The sequence below is a fragment of the Plodia interpunctella genome, chromosome 29 (assembly GCF_027563975.2).
Source record: "Plodia interpunctella isolate USDA-ARS_2022_Savannah chromosome 29, ilPloInte3.2, whole genome shotgun sequence".
NCBI classification, from domain to species: Eukaryota; Metazoa; Arthropoda; class Insecta; order Lepidoptera; family Pyralidae; genus Plodia; species Plodia interpunctella.
The window spans coordinates 453483-481147 of NC_071322.1; the positions used below are offsets into that span (position 1 = coordinate 453483).

Here is a 27665-nt window from a genome sequence, read left to right on the forward strand (position 1 = left end):
TTGTTTTAAACTGAGGTATTATTTAATCTGTGGTTTTAAAGATCTAAGCATACATAGGGACAGATAGACAATGGGAAGCGACTTTGTTTTATACTATATAATGATGATGATAATGACGTACCTAATAATCCAGTTATCACAATGAGGGCGATTGAAGTCCATGGTTACAGTACCTAGGTAGGTACCTACCTATATTTAATTGTGTCATTCATTAATAAATATATAACTAGGGTCTTACCGCAATTTTGTAACCAAAGTTGTAAACGAGGCGGATCTCCGGTAGGGAATCGAAACATAGGTTTTTCACCCCAAGAATTATCACAATTAAAATAAGCACAGGTAGGTGCCATTTTGTGCCGTTTAGTCAGCTCAGATCCAGTAAAGTCCAGTGTGAAAGAAAGCCAAAATAATCGTGTGCGGAGGATGTCAGAGTCCGGTGTGAATAGCCAATTATTTTCGTGTTAGTTATACTTGTCGGTGTCCTGATTCAATGCCAATTAGTTGTATTCGTAAGAAGATCCAATTCAAAGGTCCGATAATCAGTGCCAGGTCGTAGATAAAAATTAAAACAAAAATGGGGTGCGCACTCAACTCAACGGTAAACAACAAAGCGAAGTAAGTAGGTAGGTAAACATAAACAAACTTTTCCTTGAAACTTCACTTGAGGCCTGCGTTTAGTTTCGACAAATTTTTGTAATGATCTGCAGAATATTTACACATTTTTTAACAATTTGATCATTGAATTAGGTATTCATAGGTATATATCGTATAAAACATAAGTATTTTAACTGAACAAATTTTTTTCTATATTTAAAAAAATAATACGTTGATACATAATTCTAAAATGAAATGATTGTTTAAGTCGCAATAACAGTGAACTAAACGTTAATAAAAGTTTCCTTTTCTTTCGATTTTCTGCGATCGTATGACAGAATCAGGTGCATTATCGGCGGAGCAATCGCCGTATTATGGCAATTCAATGATAAATGTTTTTTCCTTGTTTCATGCATAAACATATATTCGTGTCAGAGTTTACCGATAGTTTGTAGTAGCCAAAACATATATACTACCGTCTACATATTACATTCGACATACATTGCTTGTTTTTGATTGCGGTAAATAAAAGCTCTCATACAAACTACGCTATGTTTATTAATTCGCGTCGGTATCAGTCTGAGTTCGACGATAGTGTATAAAATGAAAAAAATGCCATCTAGTGATATATTTTTGAAACATTCATTTCCCCACTAGATGGCGAAAGAGTAAGGGAAATCAATGCTTTCTTGGTATTTTCGAACCTTTATTGATATTGCTAAAATAATCTTAAATTTGACATTTAATATAATATTTTTCATTAGTTTAAGCATATTTTAAAGTTAACGTATTTTTAAAATCGTAAATAATTAGAGAAATGTTCAGTTATTCTTATTTGTTACGTATGGTGCCATCTATTGTTAATTTAAACTAAATATTCGGCAGCTGTACTCGTTGGGAGCCCATGCCTTTAGTTACAAATTAATGGTTAGGTATTTCTTTGAATCTTGGATACTTTCAAATAAAATATATTATACTTAAATTCAAATCATTTATTCAGAAATTAGACCGTCACAGACACGTTTTCATGTAATTTTTTATATTAAATAGTTATTTCTCGTAAGCTAAAAATTACTGGCATTAGTATACCTATATACCTAGCAACACATACCTATTAGCGCTCGTCCTGGCTTCGCTCGGGTAAAACCATAATAAATTATAAACATAAATCTTCCCCAGGAATCACTCTATCGGTGAAAAACAATACAAAAGTCCGTCCGGTAGGTAGTTTTTGCGTTTATCGCGTTCATACAGACTAAACAAGGACTTATTTTTAGATGATTGGTAAATGACGAGCATTGTGTAGATAAATTGATTCACTCTGTGGTGAAAATGTAGGTATTTTTACTTGGCACTAGCTTCTACCTACAGTTTAACTTACATATTGGTCAAATAACTTGTAGTGTCGATAATAATAATTATTCTTATACAAAACATTTCGATATTATTATTTAAAAAAAATATATAATCGTTTAGTATAGAAATAACATTACTCACCTCATAGATACGCGAAACTTTTTAACGCAGATATTTCATGAAATCTACGGCCGCTCCGTTCACAGCGAAAGTTTTCATCAAACTGAATTAATTTTTGTATTTTTGATTTTGTTGCTCGACTGTCAACTTCATGATTGACAATGTCAAGCAAGACAAGACGTTGATTAATTTTAAAACATTTGACAGGAATGATTAATGATACCAATACTAGATGTTTAAATAGATCGATTCGATTAATTAATAGTAATTTTCGCAACGAATAGTCTTGTTCATGTTAAAAACTGCTGTTTTACATTAAGCATTTATGCCCATATGCAATAATAAATTAATAAGAACTAATATACCTAGTAAAGTTTCATGTAAATAATTTCTCTAAAGAAGGGCAATGGGTTCGTGGGAAAATAGTACCTCATTATTCAGAATTTAATCAGAATTACAGACCTTTGAATTTGCCTTTGAATATGCATTAAACCAAACATAATTGAAATCAACTTTAACGAGAATCATATGTAATCGTATGTACGTATGTACTATGTACCTACATTGCTTGATGCAATTACTTAGTAAAAAAATGAATCAACCTTTACATTTGAAACGTGATTGGTGAGAAATAAGCATACCCCGTTATTTCTAATAAAGATAAAGCATATTTCAAGTAAAAGTAAGTATGTTTTGTCACTATCACACTTTATAATATTTGCCATTGACAGGAAGAGACAGAACATACTTTAGCTTAAAGTACGTTTAAACTTTAAAATATAAAGATTTAAACTTAAATCAGAAGAGCACACGCAAGGACTTGTCCTTGTCTTATATGTAATTTTATCAGCTGAGAAATCAGATGTTTTAATGTGCTCATCTATATCTAAATATTAAATCCTTAAATTTAATATTTAGATGAGCACACGATAACTTACAGACTTTTATTTATTTTAATTGTCGTTATATTGCTGTGATATTATTATAGACCGGTGTAATCTATCGATTAAGATTTTTAAAATTTACTATGGCAACATTAAAACAGCTGATTTCTCAGCTGATTTGCAATTTGACGTTGACATCACTTGTATGATGTTGGTATGTCAAAATAGTCAAACAAAACAAAAACCTAAAGGCAGGTAAAGCCGCGACGAGCTTGTTTTCTTTTCCAGCAATAATGTCAATATGGACATTTTCGTCTTCATCTGAAGAAAAAGCGGAGAGATGTATTGCAGCAGCCCAGCCTCCAGACGAAACTAACAAGTGGATTCAAAGGTTTGGACTCAAAAACTGCTACAGACCTAATATAACCTCAAATAATTTAAATCAAAATAAAACTATAATAAGTAATGTTCAAACTATTGATGAAGATAGCGATGTCAGTGAAAACGATGATTTGAATGTAGAACACTTTAACGAATTGTTAGAATCTATACAAAGCGAGCCTGTCTCTAAATTCCCGCTTCTGGTCACGGAAACATTGTTAGACCATAGATTACTCCGCCATCTTGCGGAAAAGCTTAACAGTAACACCGCAGAAAAAATAATAAACCATATTTATGAAAATAAAGACTTGAATACCGAATTTGTTGAAAGAATTCATCAATATTTCATACCCGTTTTGTTACATAAAGAACATGGCTGGTTCACATTGGATATGGTTTTAAAATCCTTCAGAATATATCCAAAATGCTTTGATATATTACTCAAGATTATCTTAAAAGATGTACAAATATCAAACCAAGTTTTGCAAGATTTATTTGAGAATTTTAATGAAAAAGAAACATATGATGTGTTACTTATATTAATGGAATTAGAACTGACAACACAAGAATTTCTACATAACATCTTAGGTATATATATTGCGTATAAACATTGTAAGAAGACTGTTGAGACACAAAATTGGGTTTACAAACAAATATTGCAACACGGAAATGGATGTGCAAATGATAAAAATTACGGTAAATTGCTTCTTGCATTTTTACAAACAGAAAAAGAAACGCAGACTTTAAAGAACTATGGCAGTATAGAGAAGATTTTAGAAGTTCATAGATCGCCATTTAAAAGACCGTGTATGAATTTGTTACAAGAATTGATGATTAAATGTAATAGTGCGGATACAACTGGAGTGTTTAATGAGATTAGTTAAGAGAAGCTCAATTACTGAGTAGTTAGCTCGCTTGCCACATGATACTGGCGGGTATGATATGCACTCTAACAATGGTCCTTCATTGAATGGGTGACAAAATATGTATTCAAGATAAAACTCCGTTCTTCAGAACTTTGCAACCATAAGAAAAGCTTTTACCCCAACAGTGGGGAAGCTTAAAAGGCTGTTGACAATGATGATAATGTAGACCTTCACAGGCTTCAGGCAGGTTCACATCAAATTTTATATTATCATAGTAACTTCTCAAAAAGCTACAAACTACTGGCTAGATAGATAAAAACAAGTTTTATTGTAATAAAAATTTTATTATTTTTGTTTAAATTCACATATAATACAATTTATATGTAATTTTAACCTTACAATCATAGTGGTGAATAATTACCATTTTGCATTTTTTAAACTTGGGTACATCACTTGATTAAATATTAAATATTTAATATATAATAAAATCTTAATAATACATTATATGCCTTAATATTTTCATTACTTCCATAACACTAAACGCTGTTGCGCACCGGCCGAGTAATGCGGACGCGTGCATTACATTTCCATACAAAACTGCGCACGCGCAATCTTTAATAGTTGTACACAGAACTTAACATTCTCAATAGATATATGATAAATGATATTTATTAATAACTTTTTTTTTTTAATTATTAACACTCAAAATTAAGTAAAAATCTAAGAAAACATGATATCAAAAAGATTGATTGTCCTATGCATATTTAGGTACTAGCATTCGGGTGCTAAGTTCACTTGGGTGAACCACGGGCATTTTCTTTCCGGTGGTCCAAATCAGTTCACCTAGGTGAACCACGAGCACATACCGGTGGTCCACCTTAGTTCACCAATTTCTTACCGGTGGTTTAACTCAGTTCACCTAGGTGAACCACGAGCGCTTACCGGTGGTCCACCTAAGTTCACCTAGGTGAACCACGGGCATTTACCGGTGGTCCACTTAAGTGAAGCACGTGCACTTTTTTACCTGTGGTTCGACTTAGTTCACCTAGGTGAACCACGGGCATTTGCCGGTGGTCCACTTAAGTGAAGCACGTGCACTTTTTTACCTGTGGTTCAACTTAGTTCACCTAGGTGAACCACGGGCACTTAGTGGTCGACCACAATTCACCTACGGCCGCTTTTTCATACCGGTGAACCGTAACAAAAGACACAGTAATACAGTTTAACAGAGTCACATACAATTATAACTGTTCACTCGCCAATATATTCATATGTAAGACAAAATGTTCTTATCTGCTGTGGTACCAACACGATGTCACTGTCCAAATTAACTTCTTCGAAACTCCTCCTAGGCTTTCGTCTGTCGAATTGTCTATTCGCATTGTCACCGTACGCGTCATTGAAACTTCTGTAAAACTCTTTATTCTTTTTCCAATAAAACTTCTCGTTCATCAACTGACTTCGCCGCATGTTAGCACCTAGAGACAACTCAACCACGCTTGTTATGCTAATGTCTACGAATAGATCTTTTAATCTAATCTTCTTAATGCCAGCTTTCAATGCGTCTGGCCTTTCTAGATAATTTTCTAACCTCAATAAAAGATCGTCGCCGGTTTCCCCCCATTTTTCCAATGTCAATATGTGCACGCCGATAGGCAGTTTAGTTTTTAAAGCGCTGTACTCGTTTCTGTGTTTCATCCAAACGTCTTTCGAATGTAATCCGTAAGGTTTAGATTTGGTGACGAAAATTTGTGGCGCGAGTTCGATTTCTTTGGCTAATTTCTTCTCGAAGATTCTGTTGGGTTTGTAGTCTGCTTTGGTGAGATAGATGTAGTGTTTGCCTCTCACTATGACGCCTTGGCCGTGTTCCGTTTCGTTTAGTATGAGAATTCCTCTACGGGTGTCGTCTGTTAGTATTCTCCTATGAAGGAATAAATCTATTTCGCCATCAGCTAAGGAGGTGCCGCCCTGCGCTCGGTCGTTGAAGACGGAAAATCTTATGTTTTTTAATTCGTCTTCTATATATATCTTTGAGGTTACAGGATATATGTTGCCTGTAATAGGAAAAATAACAAAGTAAACGTTTATTTCTCATCACATAAAGGCACAGAACAAATATAGGATGACCTCTGTGGCCTAACGGTCAAAAGGGATCACGCCGGACTGCTACACTGGAGGTCCCGGGTTCGAACCCGGTCAGCTCACGATGGAAAATGTTTAATATTTTTCAACGTTTAAAACGATGTTTTTCAGATTGACGTGGGTCTTGGATGTCTACGACGTGGGTCTTTGTATATATGTATTTGTTATAAAATATAGTATACATATATTGAGTTACTATGCCATAACACAAGAACTTGCTTTGGGACTAGCTCAATCTGTGTGATTTGTCCGTATATATTTATAATGCAAACACACTTTAGGGCACATAATCTCACCAGCGAGGTGGTCCGGACTCATAGGTTCGTAAGTGTATCTCCTATTTCTGATCCTCTTCACGGTCTGTCGCCCGTTGGAGTCCGTGTAGAAGGTGCCCTGGCTCTGCAGGTTCGTCGTGTAACGGATGAATAACTCTTTGCCTAAATAAAAAAAAAAAACTAAATGTCATTTTGACACAAGCTGTCATTATCGTCAGAGACATCTTGTTGCATTCAACCATCACTCAACGCGTGTCAATAATTAATTGTTAACTATTGAGGAGTTACTCCGTCTGGAGCCGATACCAGATGCACCATCATGTCATACATATCACAATAATCGTCATGAAAATTGAATTTCAACTGTGTAGGACAAGCGGAAAATTTAATAGTTGGAACAGGTAAAAAATAGGAAAAAACTTTATATTCGTGACTATAATGATATTATTTTATCAAGGAGCAAACATTAATTTTCAGATTTGCGTGTGATATTTCTATCTCATGTTACTACGCTCACTAAAGAAGGCCTACCACCACATATGCTGTCTTAATTTACGTGTATTATGTTTTAGGGTAGTTTTCTAGGTCTACGATTGGTTGCTTACCAACGCCATCGGCTATAGGTACAGGGCCAACCTGCCATTCCAATTCTATGACAGGATCTCGTCTGTATAACCTATAAATTACAATTTTTACAAAATCAAAACAATATATGTATTGTGACTGTCTTCAATCCAAGTTTTGTATGAAAGTTTAGAGGTCGCTTACCCACACAATTTTATTAATTTCATTTCACAATTCTTTTGGAACCTATATATAAAACTCTTCCATTACTGAGTGACTGACTGACAGACAACGCACAGCCGAAACTACTGGGCGTAGAAAGCTGAAATTTGGTGTGTAGCTTCCTAGGACAGTGTAGGGGAACACTAAGAAGGGATTTCCTGAAATTCCCACGGGAAATGGATTTTTACTCACATACGAAGTTGTGGGCAAAAGTTTGTGTTGTTGTAAATGCCAAGCATATTTTCATAGAATATCACGAAGTGGGCCCTCAGACCACACGCACATTTTTTATGAACTAGCTTTTGGTTGTTGCACCACGCGCGGTTTGACCTCGGGTAATTAACTGTATGTATTTCAAATTTTATTAAAATCGGTCCAACATTCGGGCTACAGATGAAAGAGATTGCTTAGGAATGTTTTCTATAAATGTATCTAATACAAGCCAAAACATTTTTTTTTAGAATTTATGTCTGTCTGTATGTTCGCTCGCGCATCACGCAAAAACTACTGGATGAAATTTGATGGATCACAGTTGTATAGCAAATGGTCTCACTCAAAATATTGGTTTCTCGTAAATTATTTTTCTCAATATTTAGAACCCGAGATATTGACAAAAACAAATTCAAATTTCTTTATACAATTTAGGATGATATGACATCACTTATTGACGTCAAAAAACAATTTATGAGACATAATATACGCGGGCGAAGTCACGGGCAAAAGCTAGTAGGATATATTGCAGAACAATATATGTACCTTTTAAATATGTTTATTTTATCTATGATTATGTACCATAGATAAAAAAATTGTAAAAATTTGTAATACAGTCAACTGCACATCAAGTTACCCTGTATGAACATCTATGGCGCGCTAATAGCGGCGAGTTTGCAATGAATTTGGGTAGGCTAATACGCTGTTGACTGTACTAGCTCTAGTATTACCTGTAGTTTAATTCTTACCTCATAACAAAAGAAGCGTATGTCGCGAACTGAAAATGAAACTCGTGTACTATTCTGTTTCTATACTCCTTCACTTTGTATGTGTCGTCGATAAGCAAGGCTCGTATGTCCATAACCCTGAAATTAGTTTCAAATTTAATAACAATTTCAGAAAATAGCGAACCATCGAAGGACGATGTTTGTTTGTATATATGGCGGAGGTTGTATATATGCTTCCAATCGAAAACGCACTGTCTGCGCGGTCTAGGCTTGTCAGCTTCTGTTGTGAGTCGACCGTAGCGCCATCTGTCCGTAAAGTCGTGAATCATCTATAAAAACGTGATGATGGCGCTAGTTCGCGGGTTGGCCTAGCCGAAAACGTCTTTAGTCATTAAATAATTAATTGATATATTAGCACAAATCACACAGACTGATCTAGCCCCGAAGTAAGTTCGAGACTTGTGTTATGGGATACTAACTCAACGATACTATATTTTATAACAAATATATATATATAGATAAACATCCAAGACCCGGGCCAATCAGAAAAATATCATTTCCCATCATGACCCGACCGGGGATCGAACCCGGGACCTCTCGGTTCAGGGGCAAGCACTTTACCACTGCGCCACCTAGGTCGTCAAATAAAGTTGGCATTAGAAAATATACATTTTACCTAAACATTGTGATTCCTGGTTCCCGTTCATCTCTGTTGAATCTCTTGGGGTCATCCGAAAGATAATAATACATCTCAGCATTAAACGAGATATTTAAACCATTAGATAGACTTATGTTTGCCAGTCGCCTTTGCTTGTCCAGACAGATTTTCACGAACTGAAAAATTAATAATATCTAGATGCCTCCCGGGGCTTCACTCTAGCGGGAATTCCGGGATAAATAGTACCCTATGTGTTATTCCAGGTTATATTCTACCGACAGTGTATATCGACAGTTAAAGTTCACTAGTGGTAGGTAGTATAACTCATGTCAGATGCCTTTTCAAATAAAATTTGACAACAGGGTTAGCAGTTAGCAATAACACCCTCGCATAGTAGTCAATTTAAGAACACTGTCCGTCTGTCTGTCTGAATAGAAAAATCTTAGGCAGAGAAGAGAAAACAATAAGACAGAGAGTACGTCTATTGGTATTTATGAAGATTGTAAAGGAGCTACTTACATTATTTGCAATAAAATTCTTGTTTGTCGTGTAAAAATAGTAGGTGCCCCATTCTTCGTCCTTCTTGTCGGAACTGCCGGCGGACACTTTCTTGTTAACATTCAAATCTTTATGTTTTTTATAATCACTACCAACCTCTGTCTTTTTATTATTAACTTTCACTTGTTTCTCAAAAGGCCGCGTTTCATTAGCAAATTCATTTTTCTTGTGTTCACCTGATTGTGACTTATCACCGTCAATTCCAAACATGTGATTTCTCATTGCTTCTTCGTCGCTACCGAACACTGAATAATATTTCCTTGTGTCGTTCCTGTGTAGATTTATTTCTTCGGAGCTTATTTTAACGTCGCTAAAATCTGAATCTTTCAAGTCGATCGGTGGAATGGCTTCAGCACTAAGCAATTTTATTGTCGTTGTTAACGGTCTCCTATTGTTTGTCGCAATTTTTGTTGTAGTTTCAATTGTTGTGTCATCGCTTTTGTAAATCCATTTGTTTTCGTCGAACACTCTGCCCGCTATAGTTTCACCGAACCTACCTTTCATCCAAACGTCTTCGAGGTCATCAAAAGGTGTTTTTGATACAATTTTATTCGTTTTGTTTTCATTCGATACGTTAATTATTCCGAGATCAGCGTACTCCTTGTTTTTTAGTTTCTCTTCTATCATTGCTAATTCATTACCATCGATTCTATGACGTGCCATTTCTTCGATACGTTTTTTGTGTACGTCTGTGCTATCTGGTTTTCGATCTTCTTCACTAAATATGTCTTTTGGGGTAGTGTCAATTTTATCAGTTATAAGAATGTGAATATTTGGTTTATTTTCATTTTTATTATCATCTTTGTCATTAAACCTCCTCAATATTTCTATGTCATCATTGAAACGTGACTTGTTTAGAAAACTTTTGAATACTAATCTATTTTTATGTCCACTGCTGTTTGATATTTTCGGTTCGATGTATAGTTCTTTATTTTTATCTGTGAAATTATAATTCGAAGACGTGCGGGGCTTAACAAATATATCTTTAACACTGGTAACACTATGATTTGACGTTTGCGGTTTAACGGGTGGCACTTTAGTTTTATTAACGGTGTTTTTGGTAGGATCAACGAACGGACGAGTTTTGGTTATATTATTCAAAGATATATTCTTATTAACCAAGAGCATATTTTTAACGGTATTCCCTCGACGTGCTTCATCAGCGCGTGTAACATTTATATTAGTAAAATCAATTTCATCTTTGTCAAACACATCGTCATTCAGTTCGAAACTGCCCAAGTTATTGATTACGTCACTAAAGTCGCCACTCATTTGAGAATCTGTTGTTGCATTAGAATTCGTTTTATTAGAGATTGCGTCATCGATTCTAAGGCGAGTTCTAGGTGTGATCACTTGATTGGTGCCTATAATACTTTTGTCGTTGTCGTTTTCAACGCTTGTAAATAGTATTTTTGTTTTGGGTGTTGTCCTCATTGGTGTTTCGAAATATTCATAGTCAAAATTCCCTAAATCTTCCTCAGGACTGTCTTCAGTCAGCGCTTGGTAAGCTTGTTTGACCAAATACTTCTTCGTCTTGTGTTTTCTGTTGAATTTTTTCAATATTGTCCTTTTTCTTCTTCTTCTTTCGCTGTCTTCACCGTCTTTCGTCGATTTCTGCGAAGTTAAGGGATGTAAGATTTTCATCTAGTGAAGTCATAATGCCCACTCAAATATTTTATGATTCAGATCGAGTGCTGATAAAAATAGACATATGACAATTAACCAAACAAAGTATATCGATTCCAGAATATCGATATGAGAATATATCGACACTAGATGTAATGATTGGGATAACTTACCAGCTTAATGAAATAGGACCTGAAACCCAACGCTGGGACATCCTCGGCCACAAAGACCAGCTCGTGCTTGGCATGTGAGCGGTGGCGGTAAATGCTGAACACGGGATCGGGTATCCTTATCAAGGCTGCCTTCACTCTTTTCCCTTTAACAATGGTTATTGAGTTATTTGCAGCTGAGAGTTTGACTACCTCAGTGGCCTAATGCTCACCACGCCGCCGGGCTGCTACACTGGAGTTCCGGGTTCGATCCCCGGTCAGGTCTACATGGAAAATGATATTTTTCAAATTGACCTGAGTCTAGGGAGTTTATCTATTAAAATATAGTATCGGTGTTGGTCCCCATCATGCCAGAAGGGCTTACCATTATTGTTCTTAGGATAGAAATAGACTGTACTCTGTCGCACCTTACAAAATTTAGCTGAAGCACATTTTAGCTGAAAATAACTTCCTTATGAGTAACAGGTATATTTTTCTTCCTAGACGGCCATGGAAGTAGATAAAATAATATGTTTTACCAGAGGGATGAAACACCATAAAGTCCCGTTTGAGGGTAGGCAGCCGCACTTTGACGGTCACCTCCCAGGCCAGGGGGTTGTAGATGACGATCTGAAATAGTTGAAGACATACAGTCTGTCAGGAAAGTGATGAAAACAATTGAGGACGCTCTCCCTCGTTATCAAGCAACACTGATCGTGTCTACGCTTGTACTTGGCTCGATATTTGAGGGAGAAAAATAAAAACGTGCTGTGTTTACTGAAGCTTTATGTTTCATCGCGTCGTCGACTACACCGATACTCTGCTAAGCAACACGTGTCTTTAGCTATACACATTACTTGCGTTTTGTAGCGTCCATACGATGACCCCTCCAACACTGTGACAAGATGTGCAGTCAGAGTGACATTTATCTGGTGTGCTGTCAGAGTGACATTTATCTGGCAGATTGTCAGAGTGACATTTATCTGGTGTGCGGTCAGAGTGACATTTATCTGGTGTGCTGTCAGAGTGACATTTATCTAAAGGGCTGTCAGAGTGATATTTAAACAAACATAACGCCGTTTACGTAGATTTAGAAGAGCCCCGTACGCGTGTCCTTATCTCTGGCCGTCTCAAATTCAAATTTCTTTACTCAATTTAGGATGATATACATCACTTATTGACGTCAAAAAATTACTTAAACCAAGTCTACTGCCGGCTTCCAAAGCGCAGGTGAAGAAGAAGCGGCGCAACAAACTTCACCGCAGCCTTTTCTCCAAGGGCGTCAATTGACAATCGTCGTCTATGAATATTTACTTAGTGAAAGATGGTACGTGTATGACGTGTATAATGAAATATGCCCTTTCAACTAGGTGGCGTTACGTGCACAGGGTGTTTATCACACAGTCATTTAAATATTGAATGTCTGTGGTTTAGTTTATCAATCAATACATGTTTATTCGCAATAACACGCCTCGCGTGTAGATTATTGGGGCATACAACACGCCAGGCGTGTTATTCAAATGAGTTTGATGAAACAAAAAACTTGATAGATTATATATATAACTTGATAGATAAATCGTTTATTTGTAGAGATAGCAACACAAAACAATTCAACCACAGTGACACAGATAAATTACATAAAAATACAGAAAGAACACATTACAGCGGTAAGTGTTGTGTTACAGCATTATAAAAAGGTTCCATCTGAGTACACATATCACCCAGAGGAATGATACACTATAGCCAAATAAACGAAAGAAGAAATATGCTGTCGAAATAAATAAATATTACATCTATACTATTATTAAAAAGAGGTAAGCGTTTGTGAGTTTGCATGTTTGAGGCGGGTAATCTCCGAAATTACCGGACCGATTTCAAAAATTCTTTCACCATTAGAAATGTACATTATCCTAGATTGCTATAGGCTATATATTTTATCTCTAATCATCAATTCCTACGGGAGTGAAGCCCCGGGCAATATCTAGTACAATAACTTACGAAGTATTGTGTTGCGTCCGAGTTCTGGCAGACAGAGATGTTGAACGAACACCGAAAATATTCCGTGTCTTCAGGACTCTTGCGTAGCTTACTGCAAAAACAATATATGTATATAACTTGTATTAATTTATATTGATGCACATACTTTTCGTACAATAAAGTTATTGCCAACAAAAAAAATCTATACTATTATTATAAAAAGGTAGGCGTTTGTGAGTTTTTGTGAGGTAGGTTTTGTTTAAATTATGATATGATTTATTTTAACTATCTTAAAATTACTATAAGCGAAAATGTAATATTCACTTGAAGCCGGCGACGTCGATCTCAGTGGAAGTCTGCAGAGCTAGGTAGAGCTTGTGCGTGTAATACAATCGGGTGTGTTCGGTCATCACGCCTGTTATGATGTTGTGGTCTTGTACAACACCTGTCGACATACAGACAAGTTGTATTTAGATTATTTTACATTCTTAAGGAAAAAACTACACATTTTAATTTAAAGATATATTTTTTTTTTTTTTTATTTATTTATTTGGACTGCCAGAGAAAATTACAATATTTCTTACACAATTACATAAGTACATACATTTCAAAAGTAAAATTCTATTGAAGGCTGCCACATCAAGCTTAAACAGGCGGACGAAAAGAAAATTAATTATAGATATAATATTAATATGTCAGACATCAAATTAACAATTTAAAATTAAGGTATTGAAATTAAATTAAATTAAATTACAAAACAAACTAATAAAACATAAACAAACAGATCACAATACATAAACAACCTAAAACAAGGTGGGCACAACACAAGTCAAGACTATGCTTCCCTCAACAGCTCAGTCACTTTTGATCGGAACCGCTGGAAGGAATCGTGAAAGATGTCTAGCTTGTCATGCAATCGATTGTAAGCGGCCGGCAAGCGATATATTGCAGCATGCGTTAGAACGTTAGTGCGGGCTAGAGGCTTATTGAGTAAAGCTGGAGCTGGATGGCGAGGCGGTTTGCGGGGAACTCTAATGCTAACGATACCGAGAAGTTGGGGACAATCTACTATGTTTCTGACGACCTTATAAAGAAAAGTTACATCCAAAATATTACGCCTTGTAAGAAGACTATCCATCTTGAAGTGTTGACGACGTTCGTTGTAGCTATAAGCTTTAACACTTAGTCCACTACTAAACGAAAGATGCCGTATGAATCGTTTTTGGATGCGTTCAATACGAAGCTGGTGTACGCTGTACTGAGGAGACCAAACAACTGAGCAGTACTCTAATAAACTTCTGACGAAACAATTATAAATAGTTATCTTAGTTGCAGGATTTTTAAATACTTTGGCGTTTCTAATAATAAAGCCGAGGGTTTTTGAGGCCCTAGCAACTATGTCGTCGATGTGAGGAATAAAAGTCAATTTGGAGTCTATTGTCACACCTAAATCGCGGATGGCATTAACTTCTTGTAATACTGAGTTATTGATTTTGTAGGTGGATTTAAAAGGCGGAGGCTTTCGGCATAATTTAATATGGTAACACTTATTGATGTTAAGGGACATTTTATTATCTTTGCACCATTCTACCAAGTTATCAATATCAGACTGTAGAAGCTTGACGTCCTCAGCACCACGCACAACTTTAGTTAGCTTAAGATCATCTGCATAAAGAAATACGTCACTATGTTGAATTACGTCAACGACATCATTGATGAAAACGTCGAAGAGCAAAGGTCCTAAGTGTGAGCCCTGGGGAATTCCGGACGTGGCAAAGTATGGGTCGGACCGGTATCCTTTCAAAACCACATACTGAGAGCGATCGATCAGATATGACTGCAACCACAGCAACAGAGAACCGCTAAATCCATACTTCGACAACTTCTTCAGCAAGATTTCGTGACAGATTTTGTCAAATGCCTTCGAAAAGTCCGTATAGATAGCGTCCGTCTGCTGCCGGGAGTCCATATTATTGACAACGACATTGGTGAAAGAAAGAAGATTTGTGCTGGTCGATCTTGCCTTCAAGAACCCATGCTGTCGATCAGTAATTAGATGCTTTACTTGAGCATAAAAAAGAGGACATATTAGCGCTTCAAAAACCTTAGGGATAACAGATAAGATAGAGATCGGTCTATAGTTAATAATGTTTTTCTTATCACCGTTTTTGAAAATTGGAATGACTTTAGCTACCTTCCAAAGAAATGGGAATTGTCCAGTACTAAGAGACTTATTAAAAATAATATAAAGAGGAACAGCGAGAGAGTCAGCACATTGAGAGACGAAGTAAGGTGGAATGTCATCGGGACCGGCGCCCTTCGATTGGTCAAGTCTTTTTAGTCGGGTGCGAATGGACTCCATTGTAAGATGTAACTTAGAGATATTACAGGGCATAAGGTTGGTATTAGGCTCGGTATCCTTTGGTATAACAATATTATTAATATTTGCTGAGTTCTTACAATAAACGGATTGAAAGTTTTTAGCAAAAAGGTCACAGATATCTGATCCATTTGAAGCTATTTGATTGTTGTAAATCATTTCAGAGGGATAGTGAGAGTCTGATTTGTTCTTACTTTTCATGTAGGACCAGAAGTATTTAGGATTGCTTCCAATATTTTGTTCGATATTATGAATATGACATTTGTAGCTGCGAGTAGTCAATGCTGCACAGCGCTTACTTATTATGAGTAGAGAAAGGCGATCTAATGGGTTTTTATGGATTCTATATTTATTTAATAATTTACGTTTTTCCTTTAGCAGCTTTTTTAAAATTTTAGGAAACCAATTAGGATATTTTCCATTTCTTTTTATAGTTTTAGGGACGTGTTTACTAATAATGGTATTGAGATGTCCATAAAATACATCTATCATTTCGTTGACGTCAATGCAACGATTGAGTTCACTAAGCCAGTCAATTCCGTCCAGTTCATCTGTAATCAGCTCAAAGTCAGCTTTGTAGTAATTATATCTAAAGGACTGAGAATCACTGCGGAGACAATTATCTTGTTTGTTTATTAATACATCGATAGTAAGTGGGGGGTGATGGAAATCTACATTTACAAGTGTGACATCAGCCTTAGCAACGCTAATTACGTCTCTATTGCAAAATACCAAATCAAGTACTCTCTGATTAGAGTTGACCACATTATTGAACTGGGTGAAGTTGTTAAGGGAAGCAAAATCTATTAGACTTTGAGCAAGACTAGAGCCATTATGCTTAGGAACTAAGTCAGTTATTGGTGGAACGCATGGCCACGTTATACAACCCAGGTTAAAATCCCCAATCAATATAGCATTTTCAATAGCATTATTTTCGGCGACTCTATTAAAATTATTAACAAATGATTCAAGATCAGCTTTTTTGACTGGAGGTGGAAGGTACACTACGCACAACGTATAAACTTTATTGTTTATATTAAACCTAATCCACAGATCTTCGTTCGTACTACTTTCGTATATTTTCATGCGACTGGTTGCGTATTTTTTAGAAATCGCAATAAGTACACCACCTCCATTCTTAATATTGCCTTTCCTGTTAAGAGTAAATCTATCACGTCTGAAAACGATGTAACGATTATCAAACAGTTCCGAATCACGAACACTGTCATTTAACCAGGTCTCTGTTAATGCAATAATATCATAATTTAAGCACAATAGGTTACAATAAAAGTTATGAGCTTTCATGCGTAAACCTCTTACATTTTGGTAATATATTTTTAAAGTATTGAATTTTGTATCTTAATAAACCAAATCATGACTATAGTATAAAAATCGGAAGTTAGCAATTAATGTAAGTTACAAATGTTGAATACTATTTTTAAAGTTATACAATTTTATCTAGGAATTCTATATTTTTTACATAAATATGATCCGAAGTCTCGTTTTTACGCATAAAAATTTTCCCTTGTTTTACCCACACGAACTTGTATCCCTTGTCTTTGGCTTTCAGGCGCGTTGCGGCGTGTAGGGCTCTGTTTGCGGGGGAAAGATGTTCAGCAATGTATATCGGTTTTTTGTCCCCACCATATCCAATGTGACTTGTGTTTAACTTGTCATTAGAATGATTTTTGTTGTATGTAATAACACATGCTAAAAACTTGTCACGGATGCGGGGGGTAGCCAGTTTAACAACGATGGATCTGGGCCTCGGGTCATTTTTGTTGCTTTTGGCGATACGCGTGTAGTGATGAATGTCGGCATCATTAAGTTCACAGGAAACAGTTTTTGATAGTTGTTTTATGACAGAAGGTAAGTTTTCATTATTGTGCTCAGGGACACATTGTATTTCTATATTGCAAGATCTATTATGTTGCTCCATATTTTCCAATTTTGTGCTCATATTCTTAACAGTCTCAATCAAATTATTATTTTCAGTTCGTAATTGCTGAATCATTGTAGTCTTGGAAACTAGATCCTTTTTAATATTATCATACTCCTCTGTTACAAATGAGACAGAGTTCTCCAAGCAGGTAATAGTTTCAGACATTTTTTTCAGCTCAGACTTCACCATATGTCGTAAACTTTCTTCTAATTCGGTAATTATGCATTTTTTAACCTTATTCAGTTCTTCTCTAATTACATCTCTAATATCATCAATATTAAATGTAGGACTCACTGGAGAACAGGTATCAGTCCGAACAGATTTATTTCGTATTGTTACATTATCGCAGGTTTTTACAGGAGTTTGAGAGTTGTCGCCTCCTTTCTTGGCTGCTGCATTGCACTCGGGACAGGTCCAGTTCTTTCTCTGATGAGAAGTAAGCTTGGTAGTTTTGGTGCACAGCAGATGAAAGCTTTTCTTGCAGGATTTTGCAGCACAAGTTATCGAATCGTCTAATGTAACAGAAGCAAAACACCCAGCACAAGACATATTTTAATATTATTTCACAAAATAGAACGCAGTAAGTATAATGTTCTGTGGCCGTTATCAACTACGGTGTGCAAAACTCAATAATAAACAACATGCAGAAAGCATAAACAAAAAAACAAAAGCGCGCAACACTATTATTTTGTGGCTCAGTTAGGACAGCCCGTGTGGAGGTCGTCGACCTTGAACGCTCGGTGACGAACGGCTATATCATTAACGAGCGACAAACGCAGGCAGCGAAGCTTCGATTTAAACACTGTCCGTTGAATATGTTTACACTGTTGTATTTTTTAGACCACTGAATGTATCTTAACACTTTTATCACTGCACATAGTACGATGTTTACACTGTTTGTTGATATGTTGTTTTAATCGGAATTGTCACTTTTTACCGGTTTAAATATTTTTCAAAGCGGGAGCGTACATTTTTGCGTCCGTACGGTTGCGCGGCGCGCGGGGGGAAATAAAAAGAAAGACCGGTTGCGGAGCGAAGAGTCAACTCAAACTACAAATAATTAGGGCTCCAACGAGAGGAACATCCTCATAATTTTTTATATATTTTTATTTGGGACCTAGAGCCATATATACATTATTGATAAAAAAATAGATGCACATTTTAAATAATTAAGGACACCAATATAAGGAAGTACACAGTTAAGAAGGAAGTTATTTTTATTTATTTATTTATTTATTTATTTATTTAGGTACACCAACAGGTTACATGTACAAAACTTACAAGTAACATTCAACTTATGTGCTAGCATGAAACCTAATTACAGGTGAACACAACTCCCAAGTAAACAGGTGAGTGTTATTATTCATTTATTATTACAATAATATTACAAGATTTAGTAACTATATAGAGGACCAGGAAGGCCTAGGAAGAGATGGATGGATTGTGTCATGTGATTTTTTGACGTCAATAAGTGATGTATGTCATCGTAAATTGAATAAAGAATTTTGAATTTGTGAGGGAGGATATGAGGTTGCTGGTGGTGGACCCAAATATAGCGAAACATAGAGAATTGTGGGGGGAATTTGCGACAGACATTTTGCGCCGACTGTAGATGATGGGACAAGGTAAGACAAATGATAATGAGGGACACCAATATAGGTATAACGATTTAAAAAAACCTTTAAAAAAATAATATCAGTTATTCAATACACACCAGCATAAGTAGGTATAAGGGAAATAGTGAAAAATTAGCCTTTATATCAGACAGTACATAGTAGTTATCATATTTACTGTGAGAAATTATGGTGTTTCAGAGCGTTTAGATCGCTGCGGTCGCGCTGTCATGACAATTTTTCAAATTTTAAAGACAAGAATTAGTTTCACTGACTTTAATCTGTATTGAACTGTACCAAAAGAGTAACATCGAGCGATCGAGTGTTATTGGTTGGTACATGCAACACGCCAGGCGTGTTTCCTTTGCGGCACGACACGCTAGGCATATTTTCGTGTTAAAGTTGGTATTGCGTGACAATTTTGATAAAACTTTAAGTGATATGACATGAGGTAAAACTTAGACACACACAGAAACAATAATTTATCATAGCGTATTATTAACAATTCGATCCTGGACATAAGAAAAACAATGAACTAAAACGCTAATTAATTTTACATCCCTATTTATTGGTTCCCTATTTTTATGCATACAATTTTATGTCATAATTTAACATGGCATACTTTTACTTATCATAATAATAGTCACGCACAATATTCATTTGGCATAATGTTTTAGGCTCAAAATTTTTTACGCATACCTACCATAGGCATAACAATTTTTAAGCATAATATTCTAAAGCATATTCTTGGCGGCTTCAAAATTATGGGAAAATACATTAATTACATTATAAATAATTAATTACATTAACAAAATGAATATTTAATAAATGAATAAATAATAAAATACATTACCTAAACTATAATTATGCTTGTTGAAAAGGTATGTCAAAATATTATTATGTCAAAAGAACGCCTAACTCGTTATGCTAAATTAAATTAGGATAAAAAATGGTTGCCTGTAAAGTCGGTTTTACGGGCGAAGATTTTACGTGACAACGTCTTTTCACGCGCGCGGCAGACCGATCATAGTTGAGTGGGAGAGAGACGCAAGGCATTCGGCGGGCCTCTCTCTCGTTCGGTGACTCATCGTAACGTTACCGGGCGTTACACTTTTTCATAAGTGACTCCCAGCCGCAACCTAATTTAAGACGTTGTCACGTCAAAAGGGGATCCCCTATTTATGATTATCAGAGCTACAAACTACTAGCATTAGGCTGAGTATAGCGTGACTTACTGTTAATCCATTTAAACCTTTCCATAATTGGGTCATAGTGTTTGGCATGCAGTCTAGCCGTCATTTGCAGCTGTTTCGATATCTGAAAGGTAAATCCAATCCAACTAACTGACCGAGCGCGGTGTACTACCATTCAACTTGGGGCAAAAAAAAATACATTTTTTGCATGTATGTTTGTAACGCGATAACTTTCGAACCATTGGTCAGATTTTGATGACATTTAGAAGATATGTTGGATCTGTCAATAGAATTTTTAAGTTCGCAAGGCAACAAGATCGGTTAAGTAGGTTTTGAATATTCATAATTTTGTAAAAAAAAAAAAAAATATTGTGTATTTTCGCGGCACATAACTTGTAATAAAATAGACAAAAGTGAATCAAAACAATCAATAATATAAAACTTACTGCGTTACTGTGTGACTGACTGACAGACAACGCACAACCGAAACTACTGGGCGTGGAAAGCTGAAATTTGGTGTGTAGTTTCCTAGGACAGTGTAGGGGAGCACTATGAAGGGATTTCCTGAAATTCCCGCGGGAGACGGATTTTTACTCACATACGAAGTTGTGGGCAAAAGCTAGTAGCAATAAAGATTGTGTTTGAATGTCAACTGTACTTGCAAGTAGACGTGGGCCTGTCGGATAAAGTACTTAGTGGTAGGTCTAGCTGTGTAGATCCCGACCGCCATGGAGTACTGGTCGTATGCGAACGGGAAGAAGTCGTCTTGCTTCGTCGCCAGCTCCGGGCTGTATTGATTCACGAATTAATTGAATGAAAATATATTGGAAATGAAAATAATTGCGGCCGGTCGACCGTCCTCTCCCATTCAATTACGAATTCGACATGTTTAGGCGTCCACACGCCTAAACGTGGCGTCAAATTCGCCCTAGAATAGGCCAGCTCCATATCCTCTTGTGGATGTCGTACGATATGACTAAGTAGCATTTATAGGTAGCATAGGCAACGATAGTTCTGAGGGTTGATGTAAGGTAGGCCGATAGCACAATCACAGCCGAATTTTCAAAATATTACTCTGGGTGAATATGACTGTGTTGTGTTACCGTTTTGCGATACTGTGGCATGTATTTTTGTATTTTATGTTATGCAAATATGTGACACAGAGATTTTATTAAATTTTCACCCCCATTTCTGGTCTCCAAGAGTACATATTTAACAAAGAATGTAGCCTATGGTAAATAACTATCAGCATTCGAACGTTACGAAAGTCGGTTCGGCGCGACAGAGAGACAAATTTGGGCTTTATAATATTATACGTAAGTATTAAGTGTTGAATGAAACTTACTTTGCTTCGGAAACAGCTTTCAGATAGCAGGCTGGGGATGAGTAGAATAGATGGACTGGAAATCCTAACTCAGCACTCTTTATGTTCACGTGTCTGGAAATAAAAGAAGTTGGTAATATAACAGTTCCTTTTCGATATATTATATTTTTTGAAAACGAATGCGTCAAATTTTAAATGCATATTTGTATCATAAATCATAAATTAAATAGTGAGCGGAATTCATAGATTAATCAAAGTTATAGTTAGTTAAAAAAATACTGAATAAAAACCGATAAATCGATATTGACTTTGTAAGGATAGCCATAATATTTCAACACGATCGGGCTGCGATCCTATTGTTGTTTAATTATCTTTATTATCTCCCGGCTCGGTATTTATTTTCATTAGTATTATTAATCGAGGTTTTATGAAATCTTACAAGATATTTTTTTGCTTTTAAATATTAGGTCCTTACATATGAAATTGGTGTTTTGTTGTACTGGCCACTTTAATCACACATTTCTCGTCTTTGGTTGGGAATTCCAAATTCAAATTTATACAGCTTTTAAATTTATACACATGTGTTTGTGTTTCGTTAACCGTCATTCATTTGTTTTTTTTTTTCTTCTGATTTTTCTGTTTGCGTCACTCAGTTTACAAAATGGAAAACTTGAAATATCACGTTATTTACGAGTACGAGAACTCGTACTCGTAAATAACGTACAGCCGTTTCCGCAGCACTGGTGCCACGGTGGAACCACCGTGGCACCAGTGCTGCGGAAACGGCTCGAAGGGTTAATGATGTGTATGGCGGTCCTGTCGCAAAAGAAAACACAGTGCGTTTTTGGTTCCAACATTTTCGTTCTGGAAATTTCGACCTGCAGAAGAAGCCCCGTGGACGGCCGGAGACCCTAGTTGATAATGAACAATTGTGGAAGCGGATCCATCGCAAATCACATCCGAGTTAGCTTCAGGCTTCGGTGTTAGTGATAAAACTATTTTAATCCACTTGAAGCAAATTGGGAATATTAAGAAACTTGAAAGGTGGGTATTGAATGAAGCAAACCGGCAAACGCGTGTCGACTGCTGCGTTACATTACTTTCATACAAAAATCATTACCTGTGATGAAAAGTGGATTCTCTGCTCCAACAGATTACCATTTTTTTGAAATTTGTATAACTTCTCCCAAGGGAAAAAACTCAACTCCGATAGGGCAGTCCAAACAGCCTTCAAAGATTTTATTGATTCCCGTCCGAATGGTTTTTTTAGTAAATGGGTCAATGAACTACCTATGAGATGGCAAAAGTGCATAGATAATAATGGTTCTGACTTTGATTAAATGAATATATTATATTAAAAAATATTCGACTTTTTGTTCCTCCTATACCAAACGCCAATTTCATATGTAAGGACCTAATATAAATTTATAGGGACAAATCACACAGATTGGGCTAGCCCCAAAGTAAGTCGAAGACTTGTGTTATGGGATACTGACTCAACGATACTATATTATATGATAATGATGTTGATTATGTCTGACCGATTTCGGTTATCGTGACAACTTCAACGAATTTGAACTTGCTGGTGTGCTCAAACGTGGCTTTTGTAGACGATCTTATTGATTGGTGAACGATAATTACTCACCATAGTTATAAAAAGGGTACTAATACTAGCTAGGTTAATACTAACTTTATATGTTGTGTTGTTTTAGGTTTCCCCTGCTCTTGGACACCGGTCAATTGCCGCTGTAGAATTTTTAACCGATTATAATTCTTAGTAATAATTACAGTGTCTTTCTCAAGCTTGACATTGGCAAAATCATCGTTTGGCCAAACGATGGAGCCATAAAATTAAAAAGTGAAGTGAAGTGATAATTACTTGATAAGCTTGTCGATGTTGGAGAACCAAGCGCCAGCGTCGAAGTAACCGAACCGTTGGCCCATGACGATCATTATGTTCCGGGTAGTGTAGTACGGGCCCTGGCGGTGCGACGCTACTTCTATGAACTCTTTAACCTATACAATGAGATATAACACCCAAAAGTAAAGGTCTTTATTGTTTTCAAAGATAATTATATATTTACAACACTAAAATTGGAAAAAAGGAAGAAATTACACAATTAAAACAAAATTTTTAATAATAAATATCTACAAATTAAATATTTCGGTGATCGAAGCAGGGTACCAAGAATGCTGGCAGCATGGAAATGCTGTTATATATTGAGGAATCACTATATAGGGAGACTTAGGAAGCTGACGGCTCAGTTCTTTATTATCTCCACAATCTGTTATAGTTACAATGTAGAAACAATTTAAGATTGTGAGAGACTGGGGTGTTACCATGGAAAATAAAACACGTAGTACGTCGTTGTATCTTCAAGTTCCCTCTTTATTTTACACGATGCGTACACGATATGGGAAAAAGAGACAGCTCATGACGTTAGTAACGTGCTAAGTATATTATGGTAGCCCGTATTTCTAACGATACCTTCTTTTTCTTTGTCGATTCGACATGCGTAAATTTTAAATGGATTTTATTAACCTTATAGAATTTTGAAATCAAGGGAAAGGTTCAATTGGTGCCAACTCACTCTCTTCTCAACGTTCTTGAACCCTTCCTCGTTCTCTATAAGCGGCGGATCGCCGCAGTAAGTCCCGAAGCAGAATCCTGGCGGTGACCAGTAACCGTCGAACAGCTTGTGGGCGAAAAGGTCGGTGTATGGACCTGGATCGAATTGTATCAACATCACCTTTTCAATTTAAAAAAACCAATTATTCAGATATTAGCTGCACACCGCGATGTTATAAAAATACTATCGACTTTATAAAGAGTCGTCGAGATCACGTACTTTCGGGATAAAATGTGTGATGATCAGTATCAGCTAGGTAACTAACCTCTAAGTCAAATTTCATAAAAATTGGCCCAGCATTTTGAGTGTGAAGAAATAACAAACATACAAAAAGAAATATCGCCTTCATAATATTAGTGCGATTGGCCCAATCGCCACGTTCACAGGCACTTTTTCAAGGCAAGTTTTATATTATATAGCGATTTCTCAAAAAGCTACAAACCAAAGCTTTGGTGCTAGTACACAGTTTAATGAAATCCACACGGTTTCATGATAATGTATTAGTAAATTTTGCTTTGCAAAAGTTACAGCCCATGACTTTGCTACCAACGAATCGTTGTTCCTGATGGGGTCCTTTATATTCCAAAATTACTATTAGATCTTAGATCTTGCTGTATTAAACATGTGAAAAATACCATGTCCGTGTAGTGAACTGTTGAGGAGTTCCCTTATCGGAAACCGATCCTGGATCCACTATCAGGTCATGCTTATCGTAACAATTCATTGTCATGGACGTGTGAAATTCAACTTGCAAGATTTGATTACAGACAAATCGACACACGAGATAGATGAAACTAAATAAAAATTGTATAATTATAAAATTCAATATACCCAAGTCATCGCTGCCCCTCCACACGAACTCCATTGATTTGGAGATCATTCTGGAGACTTCATCGTCATAACTGATAGGGTTGACGAAGTGCCCGCCAAAACCCATCTGGCTCATTAGCGCTGCGAACTCCCGTGAATGCCCGGTCACGTCCGATTGCCAGGACACTAATGGGCGGCCGCAATCGAGGAATGTGGAGTTGATTCTTCTGCAATGGAGTTAGATAATTATTACAGGTAAGATTTTGTATGAAAAAAAATATTAACTTAATATTTATAATAAGTTCTTACTTAACAGAAACACGAAATACAGTTTACAGCAAGAACGAGAGGCAATAATAATATGTCAAAAGTAACTATCCTATGTTGACGAAGATATTAATAGCTATAAAAAATTCAAAATTCAAAATTCAAATCACTTATTCAGAAATTAGACCTTCACAGGCACTTTTTCTCGTCAATCTTTATATTTATAGTTATTTCTCACAAGCTACAAACTACTGGCATTTCGGAACGACCACTGCTGAGAAGAAATGCCGGAAGAAACTCATTTGAACAATGGTCCCTATCATGCCAGATCGGCTTACCATTATTGTTTCTTACAATGTTTTTTTTTCTTTCTAATAATATATAAAAGTACATAATGTACATAGTCAAAAGGTATATCAAAACAGGTTATGATTGTGATCCGAGTGCTGATTATAATATATATACAATAGCTAGTAAACTAGAAACCATTGATTCAATCAATTCATTCATTCAATACTCACTCTAACGAATATGTGAACATATCGATGATGGCGTGGTAGCTCGTTGTTGCCTCGTCGCTCATGCTGAACCCGCCGCCCACGAACTGGAGCCTGCCCTGACGAATCAGCTCATATACCATGCGGTGAACTATAATAATACAAAATAACAGAATTGATTAACGACCTCGGTGGCGCAGTGGCAAAGTTCTTGTCACTGAACCGAGAGGTCCCGTGTTCGATCCCCGGTCGGGTCATGACGGAAAATTATCTTGTTCTGATTGGCCCGGGTATATATGTATTTGTTATAAAATATAGTATCGTTGAGTTGGTATCCCGTAACACAAGTTTCGAACTTACTTTGGGGCTAACTCATGGTGTGAATCGTCCTAGTCCTAATATATTTATATTTATTAATTTATTTATTTATTAACGCGCTTTGTGCCCGCACACTAGCGCCACGTCAAATTTTCATTAACTTCTTTTATTTCCGCTACAGTGACAGACGTAGTAATAACACTGATAAGGAAAACAAAGAATTACTTTTAATATCTATTACATTGTAAGCGTTGATGACGTTGCCTTGAATAAAGATTTTGTTATAATTATGATTCTATGTGGCGGACACCAAAAGTAACCAAACTCTTGTCGTAAATTGTGTCTACATTTTTTCTAATGGAAAAATACAATGCTACCAAACAAAAAAAAATATATCGACGAAGTCGAATTATGTTAGTGATATTTTTAAAAATGAAAAATTAATAAAGTTTGTTGTCTGTGGTCATTTTTTAGTTTTCGAAGTCGATAAAATGTGACGCCATCTTATTCCCTCTACCCCAGCTCACCTGTGCTGTCGCGTTGTTTCCACCAGTAGAAGAAATACGCCATATCCGATAGAACGAACCTGTAATATACAAACTGGGTTACTTAAATAAATATATGTATAGGGAAAAATCACACAGATTGATTTAGCCCCAAAGTAAGTTCGAACCTTGTGTTATGGGATACTAAACCAACGATACTATATTCTATAACATATACATATATAGATAAACATCCAAGACCCAGGTCAATCGGAAAACGATCATTTTCCATGTTGACCTGACCGGGGATCGAACCCGGGACTTCCACTGTAGCAGTCCGGCGTGATGACCATTAATCAAAAACTTGAAAAACTTAATTTTGTTAGTCCATAATCCAGAACTTTCGATTACTTTTCATAGTTTAGTTCAGTAGGTTTTTTAGTAAAGTTGTTTTTCTTCTAGTCGTCTTTCTCTCTACCGAAAGGTTGGCTGGAATTGCTGGAAGAAATGGCTTTGCAATAAGCCCGCCATTGATCCATGATAAGAATTATTTTTATCTTTTATGTGCAATTAGCGGCACGTCTCGGCTTCGCTTGGGTAAAACCACAATAAATTAATATATCCCTATCATTTAGTGAAAACAGCACAAGAATAGATCAGTTGAGTTTATCGCGTCCAGACAGATTGACGCGACAGGGCTTATTTTATAAAATATGCAAGTATAAGGATATTGTATTGCATCATGAACATATATTCTAAGCACGACTAAATAGACACTAAAAATACTTCCAATTTATGAATTAATCATTAAGAATTACAAAAAAATTAATCATTAAAAATTAAAAAAATAATTTATGGTAAATTGTTAGTAGGTCACATGCAAAATAACAGTTAGA

At 36.1% G+C, this 27665-nt stretch overlaps 2 protein-coding genes across 5 annotated transcripts in view; both read right to left on the reverse strand.

Moving 5' to 3' along the window:
• LOC128682200 (lysosomal alpha-mannosidase-like) overlaps positions 1–2230 on the reverse strand; it is a 34238-nt gene extending 32008 nt beyond the window's left edge. For all 3 annotated transcript variants that reach the window (XM_053766789.1, XM_053766790.1, XM_053766788.1), the window contains exon 1: positions 2092–2230. The gene's annotated coding sequence lies outside the window, so the exon portion shown is untranslated. The remainder of the gene's footprint in view (positions 1–2091) is intronic.
• A 2386-nt stretch (positions 2231–4616) lies between these two features.
• Positions 4617–27014, reverse strand: LOC128682187 (lysosomal alpha-mannosidase-like). 2 transcript variants are annotated; one of them, XR_008406088.2, is made up of 19 exons: positions 26812–27014; positions 25991–26117; positions 25224–25429; positions 24354–24487; positions 23642–23778; positions 21784–21876; positions 21097–21226; positions 20481–20562; positions 13635–13755; positions 13332–13422; positions 11873–11963; positions 11358–11500; positions 9520–11172; positions 9019–9176; positions 8364–8480; positions 7224–7294; positions 6640–6780; positions 5308–6255; positions 4617–5225 (listed from the first exon to the last, which is right to left on the reverse strand). XR_008406088.2 is itself a non-coding variant. In XM_053766769.2 (18 exons), exons 1-18 carry the CDS (start codon positions 26852–26854, stop codon positions 5453–5455), a joined length of 4341 nt encoding a protein of 1446 aa, XP_053622744.1. In that variant the 5' UTR covers positions 26855–27014; the 3' UTR covers positions 4617–5452. The 2 variants fall into 2 exon arrangements, 1 of the variants encoding a protein (XP_053622744.1); XM_053766769.2 differs by having other exon boundaries at positions 4617–6255.
• Positions 27015–27665: the final 651 nt, after the last annotated feature.